We start from the raw sequence: 12,274 nt of genomic DNA, 5'->3' as shown, positions 1-12,274 counted from the left end.
AAAGGTCCTCGCCTTGCACGCCCGGGATCCCATATGGGCGCCGGTTCTAATCCCGGCAGCCCCACTTCCCTTCCAGCTCCCTGCCCGTGGCCTGGGAAAGCAGTCGAGGACGACCCAAAGCTTTGGGAACCTGTGCCCGCGTGGGAGACCCGGAAGAGGCTCCTGGCTTTGGATCGGCATAGCATCGACCTGTTGCGCTCACTTGGGGAGTGAATCATCGGACGGAAGATCTTCCTCTCTGTCTCTCCTCTCTGTACATCCGCCTTTCCAATGAAAAAATAATAAAAATAAATCTTTAAAAAAAAAAGCACTTTGCAAAGTTGTAACTTTTCAACTTAAAACCTACAACATGCAGCAACAGTTTTGAATTAACATGATTCAAACGTTACACTCTGTATTATACTGAGTTAAAACAAAGGAGTAGTAAGAAAAAAATTTAATGCTAATACTCAGAAAAATGCACTCTATTTTCTTTCCAATGCTGGGTCCTTTCACACGTGGAATGTGCCAAGAGCAGGGGAGATCAACAATGAGTGGGAGAGCTGGCATGAGGCACTTTACTCAGCAAACACTTCAGAAAACAACTGGAGACGCCACGGCAGCTTCAGATAAGGCCATTCTGTTATTGTCTAATAGAACAGTAAGCACATGACTTCGTAAAACACAAAAATACAATTATTCTTGCATTCTTTAAGTTTGTTACCTGGTGCCAACAAGCAAGCCATTCCACACCATTCCATAATGGTGAGCACCACTGACCTACAAAGCTCTGTGAAATTTCTCTAAGTCAGAAAGGTTAAGAAATCATATGCCCTGGCAGTTCATAAAACATTTTATACAAATATGTGTGTGTTGAACAATGCTACAATATTGGCATGATAAGTGCCATATGTAGGAACTGGCACCATGGTTCAACTGACTATTCCTCTACCTGCAGCACGTGCATCCCACATGTGGTTGCTGGCCCAGCTGCTCTACTTCCGGTCCAGCTCCCTACCTGTGGCTTGGGGAAGCAGCACAGATTTGTCCAAGTCCTATATTGACACGAACAACATAGAAGAAGCACCTGGCTCCTGGCTTCAGATCGGCTCAGCTCTAGCCACTGCAGCCACCTGGGAAGTGTATGGACAGATCTTTCTGTCACTTTCTCTCTGTAAATTTGCCTTTCAAATAAAAATAAATCCAGCAAAAAAAATGATGTATGAAAACACTCAAGCAGCAATGTCTGTTTTGATAAAATTTATTTCCAATGTGTAGGTCCACAAATGTAGGTTCTTACTATCTGGATTCCTAATCTACTATACCTGTAGAATGAGATTCATTCGATTATATACTGTAAAGTCACAACAAATAAATCCATCTTTAAAAATGACAACGTAACTTGGAGTTTTTGGTCTTGCACATGGCGGGGGGGGAGACATGGCCATTGATACAGGAAAGATTTTAAGAACCAAAAACCAACACTTCCTCCTGGAAGAACTGCACTGTGATTAGTGAATCGCTGCAGGCGCCACACTGTGAGAAAAAGCCACCAGGGGAGTGCACTTCCAAGGGTTCCCTCTGCAAGAACCAGACCATGTTCTCAAAGTGCAAATCAGAGAAACATGCAGCCTGTTTCAGCAAAGGCCAGGAAGGTGACTGCACTGCATTCCCTTACTGCTAACAGCCCCTGTCCACAAAGCAACAATGCTACAACATCCTAAGCAACTGGGGTTTTACCAGATAACTAACCAATCTGGTGCAAAGAAAATACTCCACACAAGATCTCCCTAGTTTTTCTGGTTTTACCTAAAGAAGAAAAAAAAAAGTAAGCAGTGTTCTGTGTGGGTCACAGCCCAAGGAGGCAGGCTCACCTACTTGCAGCGCTAAGTGACACTTCCCTGCCCTGTACCCCACCGGCCCAGTGCTGCAAGCCTCCTGCACCACAGGCAGTTTCAACAGGGGCGGCACGACTCAGACCTTATTTAAGAAAATGTTTCTAGGGCAATGAAAAGACAACACCGGACAAAAACCAGGCAACCAGAGAGAATTCTACTCTCTGACGCCTACAGTTACAGCATGTAGTTAAATGGCTTAATCTTCAGATAGATAAACAGAAAACCTCACATCAAAGTCTATTTACTACGCTTCCTTTACTCCACATATCATCCTCAAGAAATTACAAGGCATACTAAAATCATGGCAATAGGTCTCAAGTGTCCCACAACCTTTAAAAATATTGTGGGATGCCGTCAGTATCCCATATGGTTACCAAGCTGTTTCCCAGCTACTCCAGCCCCCAGCTAAAGGCCTGAGAAAAGCAGCAGAAAGCAGCCCAAGTGCCTGGTCCCCTACCACGCAGGTGGGAGACCTGCCTCCTGCCTTCGGCTTGATCAGTACTGATCACCAGCCCATCTGGCAAGTGAACCTGCAAACAAAAGCTCACTCTCTCCCTGTCTCTTCCTCTCCCTCTCAAACTGTGGCTTTTTTTTTTTAAGATTTATTTATTTTTATTGCAAAGTCAGATATATAGGAGGAGGAGAAACAGAGGAAGATCTCCCATTCAATGATTCACTCCCCAAGTGATCACAATGGCCGGAGCTGCACTGATCCAAAGCCAGGAGGAGCCAGAAGCTCTTCTGGGTCTCCCACACAGGTGTAAGCACCTAAGGGTGTCCTCAACTGCTTTCCCAGGCCAGAAGCAGGGAGTAGGATGCAAAGCAGGACTGCCAGAAATTCTGAATTGTGTGTGTATAAAATTTGTATATATATAATTCAGAATTTATATATTTTTTGAAAATTAATATAGGGCCCGGCGCGGTGGCGCAAGTGGTTAAGGTCCTCGCCTTGCACGCCCGGGATCCCATATGGGCGCCGGTTCTAATCCCGGCAGCCCCGCTTCCCTTCCAGCTCCCTGCCTGTGGCCTGGGAAAGCAGTCGAGGACGGCCCAAAGCTTTGGGACCCTGTGCCCGCGTGGGAGACCCGGAAGAGGCTCCTGGCTTCGGATCAGCATAGCATTGGCCGTTGGGCTCACTTGGGGAATGAATCATCGGACGGAAGATCTTCCTGTCTGTCTCTCCTCTCTGTATATCTGCCTTTCCAATAAAAAAAATAATAAAAATCTTAAAAAAAAATTAAGAATATATACATTAAAAATAATGACACCCATATAGGATCTCGGCGCATTCAAGGCAAGGACTTCAGTCACTAGACCACTGTGCAGGGCCCAAATTCTGGCTTTCAAAATAAACAAATCTTATTTTTTAAAAATGCTGAAAGTACAATCTTTGATAATGCCAGGTTATAAATTATATATGTACCAGTGAATATGTATATGCTGTTTAAAATTTTTTCAGCCAAACACACATAAACTATAGAAATTAAATAAATTAGGATCTTCCCTATTTAAGTCGGGGTAAGGATAGTTGTTGGACATCACAGAAACCATTTAATATGATACTGGAGTTCTTAGGCAATGCAGCTAAGATCACAAAAGCATAAATGGTTCAAATCCAAAAAAATGTTTCAAGTCACTATTTAGAGCCCTCCAGCACTGTAAATGCCGCAACTAAATAACTACTGAGGTGTTCAGTGAGGGCCTACAGTAGTAGTAATTAAGAAACATAATACAAAAACAAGATCCTCAAGGCGTAAAAAACACAAAATATCTAGAATAAATCTAATCAGATATGCAAACTGACATTACAAAATTTTCCCAAAAAATTACAAACAATTTGCAAAAATCTATGTAAGTGAGCACATGTGTCACAGTTCTCAATGTGGTAACTTCCCCAAATCTCCACATTCAATACAATCCTAAAGAGAACACCCAGAGTTTAAAGTCTGTATTATGAAATATCACACAGGAAGAAAAATACAATTAATAGCAAGAAAATATAACTAGAAGAGAGCTCAAAAAATATGACCAATATAGTTGCAAATTTAGAGGTATGAAAACAGCCCGCCCCCACTAGCTGTAGGCAACTGCCTAGGGTTGCCTTGTACACAGGCAAGTATTACACTGCCAGGAGAAAAGCAGCCAGAAACTAGCAGGTATTCTGGGCCTGGTTAGCCAGGATGTGTCACTCTGGCCCACAGGGATTGGGGGCTACAGACTGCCCCAAGAAGGGGATCTGGGGACACACTGGAGTAGGGGTGGCTAAAGGCTTGTTTGACAGGGGAGGAGTAACTTAAAGGATCTTCCAGGGATCAAACCACTGCACTCGCAGGTAGGTGGGGCAGCTGGGTAAGAGTGGTCCAGTGGGGTGAAGGAATTGGAGGGCATTTCCAGATCAGGCCAAGGAACCTGCCCATGTTGGAGACCTGCAGTGAGCTAAACCGACCATCAGCACCTGCAAAAGCTAGGACTAGGAGCATGTCTGGCTGCGCTAGGCCACAATACCTGCCCACCGATGTCAGAGCAAGGGGTGGGCCATGTCAGCCTGGGTTGCAACACCCACCAGAACGTGAAAACCGAATCTGGAAGCAGATTATTTAAGGGACTTGTGGGCTCGCCTCTGTGGGACTATAGCACCCACTGATTCACACAAAGAACTGGGGGTAGCGACAGGCTGAGTCAGGCCAGATCACAGAACTCATCTGACACTCACAGGAGCCAGGGCTGGGAAAGGGCTGGGATGATCCAGCCTGCAGCACCTGCCAGCACATGCAAAGGCCAGCACTGAAGGCAGACCATGTCAAGACTCATGAGATCTGGAACTGGGAGCAGGCCTGACAGGAAAACTTAGGGTTTTCCTACTAGGCTGCTGCTTCCACTATTGAGTATGAGAGCTAGGACTGGAGATGGGCCAGTCTGGGAACAGGCTGAGCTGGGTGCCCACTGGCAAATGCCAGGACTGAATGTGAGCCATGTCAGGATGGACTACAACAACTCATGGCAGGCACAAGATCCAGGGCTGAGAACAGGTCTGCTAGGAGAACTATAGGCACTCCCCTGCTGGGTTGTAGTTCCTGTTGGTGATCTTGAGAGCCACGGCTGAGGGTGGGCCAGGCTGGCCAAGTCACTAGCACCCATCAGTGTGTGGGGCGAGTGTGGCTGAGCTAGGCCACAGCACGCATGGATGTGTACAAGAGTCACACAAGATGTGGGATGGGCCAGACCGGGACATAGCACATGCCAGCACACGCAAAAACTGAAGCCAAACCTGGCTGGGGTTACTGGGGGGCTGCCAGGGCCATGACATTCACTGGTGTTTGTGAAAGACCAGACCTGTGTTGGGTTGGGCTGAGCTAGGCTAGGCTAGGCTACAGCACTGGACTGGTCAGTTCATGTCAGAGATAGGGCTGGGGTGAAACTGACTAGGCAGCTACATCCACCGCTATGTGCATTGGCTGGTGCAGGTCACAGAACGAACCTGACCCTGCATTGGCTGGTGTACATAACAGTCAAGTCTGAGATCACCCCAGACAAGGTTTCTTGGGGAGTTTCCCAACTAGACTACTGGACTCAAACCCTGCCCTAAGGGAAACCCCAACATGCATGGTCTGACCAATAGAGACTGAACTTCCTCAGCTGCTGAGGCTCATGCAGTCAACAGCATGCCTAGATGCACAAGGGGGGCATGGAAGCCAGCTCATCTAAGCCAGCAGAGGATGCTGAGTGCCTCATAAAGGGATGAAGGGCATAATAGGTTGCACCACTCTCCTGGCCACACTTTGCAACATGTTCCTGGGCCTGTGAATGCATTAAAGTGGACACAGTCAGTCAACAGACCTTGGAAACATTTTCTCAACCCTGGTGCAACAAAGCCAACTTCTCAGAACTATCAAAACCACTCAAGTCACATCCTTTCACACATCAGGGTCTCTAAGGCATGATCAATGACTGTGCCCCATCTCTTGGTGCTGATATCTCACAGCAAAGAGTGGCTCCTCCTCTTCCCCTACTGAAAACACAGGAGAAAAAAATGAAATATTTATCCCACCCACTCTCCTCCATACCCTAACCCTCTTCACACTAATTGGAGACACACAAAGATGTGCATCTCTCTCAACTAAGTATTAAAAATAAAATAAATATTTCCCATGAGACAGCAAAGCATATTAATTAATTATAACAAAACTGTACTATTAAGGTGGGTATTTGGTGAGGCAATTAGGATGCTGTTTGGGATCTCTGAATGCCTTGGTTTGAGTTTCAATTCCACCCCCAGTTCTAGACTTCTGACAATACACAGTCTGGGATCTCAGTCCTTGCCACCAACTGGGAGACACAAAATTCTGGGCTCCCAGCTTTTGGCCTGGCCCAGGAGCGTCTGCTGCAGGCATTTGGGGAGTGAACTGGCAAATGGGAAATCCCTCTGTGTGTATCTGCATTCCAAATAAATAAGTCTATGTAAACATTTAAAATTCACATACCTAGAAGTGATTTCACCTGCAGATCAGTGAAAATAGGGAAGGGAGAAAAGGAAGTTACCTTAAATTTCTAACTTTCTTCTTGCCTAAACTGTGCAAATTTATAGACTAAAATCTGGGCAGTGTGATTTTAAGCACATTTTTATAAATACAACTTTCCTTCTTGCCTTCATGCTGCTACAAAATTAAAACAAAATAAACAAAAATAAATAAAAATAAATGAAACAAATATTTGTTCAGTCAGCTAACCAGCTACTCCCAGGTATTACACCTGCTCCTGAAGACACAAAGTCAGTACAATCAGAGCTCTTAAAGAACGTAAATGTGGCATGTGGTGGGATGGCTAATCAGCTAATCCTCCAGCTCCAAGCACTGTGATCCTGTGTATGTGCTGGTTCACGTCCCAGCTGTTCCACTTCCCATCCAGCCCCCTGGTTTAAGCTAGGAAAGCAGTGGAGGATAGCTTTATGACCCTAAGCCCGTGTGGAAGACCTAGAAGAAACTTCTGGCTTCTTTCTTTGGACTGGCTCAGCTCCATCAGTGCAGCCAGTTGGGGAGGAGTGTGCAGATCAAAGATCTGTCTGTCTTTCCTTCTCTCTGTGAATCTGCCTTTCTAATAGAAAACAAATCTTAAAAAAAAAAAGAAGAAGAAGAAGAATGTTAATGCGGGGGCACAGTGGGATGGCAGCCTAATCCTGGTCTGTTTATGGCCTGGGAAAGCAGCAAGAATGACTTCAGTTCCTGGGCTCCTGCACCCACATAGGAGACAGAGGAAGGTCCCAGATTTGATTAGCCTAGTTCTAGCTGTATGGCCATTTCAGGTGGCTCTGTCTCTCCTCTGTAAAGTCTGCCTTTCAAATAAAATCTTAAAAAGGAAAAAAAAAAAAAAGATTTTAAATGTGGTGGGAGAGACAGTATATGCAAAACAGTTCAGGTTGTAACAGAGAAGTGAAGAGATGAGGTACCATCTAGATCAGGGAGGGGGAGAATCGGATGAAGACTTCACAGAGGCAGTGGTTCGGCTGTCATGAATGACTCGTAGGCTGGAGTCTGGGACAGCTGAAATGCACACAGGATTCAGGGACATAAATGGAGCACATGCCAACAAGTCTGCAAGATCACTAACCCTCTACACGGCCTTGGGCAAAAAAAAAAAAAAAAAAAAAAACTGACTCAGTTTCAACCGAAAAATAGAGAAAGAAGTCTTCCTGGGAGGGTTGCTGAGAGGAAAAAGAGACGGTAGGTTGAGAAACACGTGCAGGCTGTCTAGCTGCCACATCCACTGACTCTGAGGCTGACTTTACCATTTTACCCTTCCTGTTTCCTTCCTGGGTCTCCGTAACTGCCTAGATGGTAGAACACAATTTCTTTGGTCTTGGATAATGGTCCAGTCCAACTTTTCATACACCAAAGGTACTCGTAACACATTGTTTCAAAAACACACACACACACACCCACATATACCAGGTTCCACTGAACTACCCTCTGTAACACTACCTGGAACTGCCATACAATTAATGGCTAAGTATTCAGTCTGAGGGCCAGTGGCTCATTTAATGAGCATCCCACCTGATGCGCACACATATGACTTCATACTTACAGGCTGAGGCTGTTCTGCGATACAGCAGTTGAAACACAACCAGAATTCACTCATGCTTAGAGTTCGAGGTACAGGTTAGCAGCAGCAAGGATTCCTAAGTTCAACTCAGAAGGCGCCACGAAGTACAATCCTCAAAAGGATGAATGTCCAGTGAAGGCAAAATAATAATTATATTTTACTGTGCTTTTTTTGTAAAAGTCAAGTTTCTTCCACAAGTTAAAGCAAAAAGGACAGATCACTTTCTTGCTTTGCTTCTGGTTCTACAGAGACATGTTCCTGCATCACCAGGAAGTGTAACAGCTGTTGTCCTGAACCCAGAGCTTACAGCAGGTAGTCTAGGAAAGAAAAGAAAAAGTTAACTTTAGTCTTGAAGGCATTTATTCTGTGATAAAATTCAGAGCAATATTATCCTTCATTATAAACAGCAAATGTCAAGGATTTTAACACACTGATATCAGTTCAACACATTATTTTTGAATGTCAAGTGCTAGGATATAACATCAAAACCAAATATAAAATCTTGTCCTCACAAAGCACTGTTTTTTAACTAGCAAAATATATATTTAATTTTTAAGTACTAATTATAACATTGTGACTGTCATACTTGAGTCTCACTTCACTAGCTTACTCACTGGGTTTTCATACATAGCTCACACAGTAATTGGTAACAGTAAGCAGCCACCGCTTATCAAAACAATAAACAAAATTATCACCTGATCCATCGAGTTTTGAAATGTGGCTAGGGGTTTAGCTAGACTTCATTTGGGCCATCAGTGACAAGATCCCCCGCCCCTATGAACACTGTACGCCCCACAAGCACAGTGGCAAACAAAGTATGCCCCATCAGAATCTGTCCAACCGTTTTCTATGTGGAGCTGAGAAGAGTGAACTTATTTTTTTATTCAAATGCCAAGCTGCTGACTTCAAGGTTAACTTGAGTCAGCCATACCCCCATTCCTCATAGAGTAGGTGGTCCTGACATAGTGATGCTGACAAGCAGACAAAAGCAAGGGTCATACAACCAGTCCCCAAGCGTGGCAGGCCTGCCTCTGTGAAGAAGGAAGCACACCTCCCTTTTTGGGCCCACCTTGCAATGTTCTTCTCAGCTGCAGTCTACTGTACTATTAAGTGGAAACATCCAGGAGACAGGTGCATTACAGGCTGCAGGCAAGAGGTGTGAAGCCATCACCAGATCACCAGTGACAGAACAAATGACCATCTCTAAGGGAAACAGTATCGCAAGAAGCTAGTGGTGCCACTGGGGCCTCTCTCAGGGAGGCAACAGGTCTAACTGTCCCTGACAGGGAGGACGGGGGACTCCTCAGTGCAGTGTGCAGGAAACAGGCAGCTCGTGGGCACGGCAGCTACAGTGTCGGTGAGGTCCTGTGGGCAGCAATCAGATTACAGTGAGCTGACAATTAAGGAAACGGAATGCGGAATCAAGAGGACACACAGTGTTTAATGCAACAATGGCTATTTTAAGAGGTGGTACAGCGAAGAAAGAGAATTATTCTTCAAATAAAAAACTGAAGATGTCCTAATTTGATTATTCAAGGAGAGATTGGGACACTGTGCACCAAGTGGTGTGAAAAAAATGTGTTAATAAATTTCCAAAAGAGATCTCACCGATTCCTAAGCTTTGTCAACTACAGATCAGTAACAACCACATCACCCCTGAACACGAAGAGAAAGCCCCGCCTCAGAAGCAGGAAAGGCACAAAGGGCTGTCATGTTCAAAGGTCAAGAGCTTCAGATAGACAAGCGCAGGCTGTCTTTTGAAGAGTAACAGGCACACACACTTAGACACCTGCTTCTTCGGCCCAGGGGACCCGTCTGTAACAAACTCAAGGGAAGGAACACGCTCCTAATTAAGCGGACACTCAGAGAGAAACAGAAGGAAAACTTACACTCTTGCCTTAAAAAAATTCAGACTCTTCAATGCTTACTGTAAAGCCAGAGAAGTGCAGTCTTTTTCCACAGAACTGGGTAAATACTGTAATATTTTTAAGGTTGGACATTTCCTCTGTCCAACCTTAAAAACAAAGGATTAAATTCACATACTGTGAATACTACTTCAGAGATGGTATCTAGTTAACCAGCTCTAGCTCATCCCAGATCAAAGATCTTGGTCACTAAGAACTCATTTTAAATGCAGGCTCTTTTTAGCCAATCTAGGAAAAGAAGCATGTCTTCCTTGAACATGAACATTCTCCTAACCACTGAGGCATACACAGGTATTTGCCTTTCAAATCTGTTTCACTTCTCCTAACAACATCACTGGCTGCTTTCTCATTTACATTTAAATTATCAGAACCAATAGTCGTTTAAAAAAACTTCTTTCAAACATTTTAAGAGGTATTGTATTTACTTACTGTATTAGTTACTCATTAGCTTCCTAGTTTACAATCCATAATAAACACTTTAACTCTGCTACAATCCCCCCAAAATTACAGTTTCTCTCTCATTAAAAAATAAACTATTTTTGTGTATTTTAAAATAAACATCTCCAGGAGTGGGCCTATGCCTACCAACTGGAAAGCCCACACCCACCTGGTACAGTAGCCCCCGGGTCGGGGGGGCTCTCAGCTTCAGTTCCTGCTCTTGGGAGGGGGCACTACTGATGCACCCACGTGGCCAACTAGGACTGAGTTCACTGGCTCCCGACAGCTCCCTCCCTCCGCCTCTCAAATAAATGAATGTTTTAAAAATAACCAAAAAACATGTACATTTACCTATTGTGTACTAAGTTAGCAACATTTGCAACACTTCCTCTTTCCTAATGCTTAGCTCAAGGATGACTGGTTCAAGGGCAATAATACAAAAACCCATGACAATCTGAGTAACGAACTTGTTGAAATACATTCTCAAGCCAAAAGGAAGTCTGCAACTCCAAGAGTTTTTATTTAAGCAAACATATCAAACTTAGAATGTCTCAAACATGTCTTGTAATAAATATTTCTATCACAGGTCCTGGCCTTGGGGTTAGGGGCAGCTTGCAGCTCCCCACAGTGTGGCGGCTGTCGGGGGTGCCCCTGCTGGTCGGATCCAAGGTTGGGGACTCAGATCAAACCCACTGCCAAAGGGCAGTGACTGAGTCCTTGGCACTGGCTCTGCCTGCTGGCTGCTCAGCAGCGAGCTCTGGGGTTTTTAAGATATGAAATTGCTGCTTATGGGACACCCATGAATAAGGCCAACTTTAGTGTAGATGAGAGAAGAATTCTGGGTGATTCCCAGTTACGGGTCATGAAAATTTCAGGCAAGCGTGGGATTGAGACCTGATGGTTTGGATGGGTTGTCCATAAGATCTATTTGGGCCAGACTGAATCATCAGCCAAATTAGTAATCTTGAGATGGGCTATTAGCATAGAGCATCACTGCCACACACCAGTCCCTACTGAGCCATGTGTGCGATATGGACAAGCCTTGGCTGGGGTGAAACAGCCAACATCAAGAACTGGAATGGACTGAAGGTCAACAATGAGGGCTGGCCCATGGAACCACCAGTTCGCGCAAAACCTGGCATAGGAAGAGGTTCCAAAGGAGGAGCTTGGGAAACTCCTCTGTCGGAACACAGCCCCTACAGGTGAGCGCAAGAACCATGATATGGAGCAACCCAGACCAGGAAAAAGGAAGATACCCACCATCATACATATGGCATAGGTGGAGGGCAGGCCAGGCTGAACCCATTCACATCAACCGCTGGTGAATCCAAGCACCAGCATAGAGCGTGGGTCAGGTCAGTTTCAGTCACAACACATACCAGTGCACATTAAGGAATGCCAAGGTGAGGTAAGCCATACCAGATGTGGTTGCAGTGCCCAAACAGCACACGTGAGAACCGGGGAGGGGCGGGGGGGAGGCAAAGCCAACAGGGGAATGTGGGCTCCCCTGCTGGACAACCACTCCCACTGGAGAGCATGAGTTGGGATGGGGCAGACCAGACCAGACAGGGCTACACCACCTGTGGGCCTCATGTGAGCCAGACTGGGTAAGGGCCAGATTGGGCTGACTGTTCCAATTGGTGCAAGCAAAAACTACAGTGGGTGAGGATTAGCCGGGCTTTGCCAAATCATCAGATGGCAGAGGTTGGCACCGGGGGCCAATTCTGTTAAGTTAAATGCCAGAACCACCTGGAGAGTGCACAATCCAGAAGCTGGAGTGGCCTAGTAGGGAGTTAGTGGGAACCTCCCTCGTGGGTTACCACTCCCACTGGAGAGCATGAAAACGAGGACAGGGGCAGGGGTGGCTAGACAGAAAGGCACCTGTCAGTATGTGTGTGGGCTGGATAGTAGGTTGGTTGGGTTGAATTAGGTTTCAGT

The 12,274-nt window shown here is 45.4% G+C and overlaps 1 protein-coding gene across 1 annotated transcript in view; it reads right to left on the bottom strand.

Moving 5' to 3' along the window:
- The window catches only part of CDC42SE2 (CDC42 small effector 2), a 34,432-nt gene extending 26,384 nt beyond the window's left edge, over positions 1-8,048 (bottom strand). The window contains exon 1 of the mRNA XM_040971414.1: positions 7,956-8,048. Coding sequence (XP_040827348.1) covers positions 7,956-8,009 — 54 coding nt within the window. The 5' untranslated portion in view covers positions 8,010-8,048. The remainder of the gene's footprint in view (positions 1-7,955) is intronic.
- Positions 8,049-12,274: the final 4,226 nt, after the last annotated feature.

Source organism: Ochotona curzoniae, unplaced genomic scaffold (genome assembly GCF_017591425.1).
Source record: "Ochotona curzoniae isolate NIBS_2020 unplaced genomic scaffold, NIBS_Ocur_1.0 contig_1, whole genome shotgun sequence".
Taxonomy (NCBI): domain Eukaryota; kingdom Metazoa; phylum Chordata; class Mammalia; order Lagomorpha; family Ochotonidae; genus Ochotona; species Ochotona curzoniae.
Note: the sequence above shows the minus strand (reverse complement) of the source record. Positions and strands in the feature narration are given on the sequence as shown.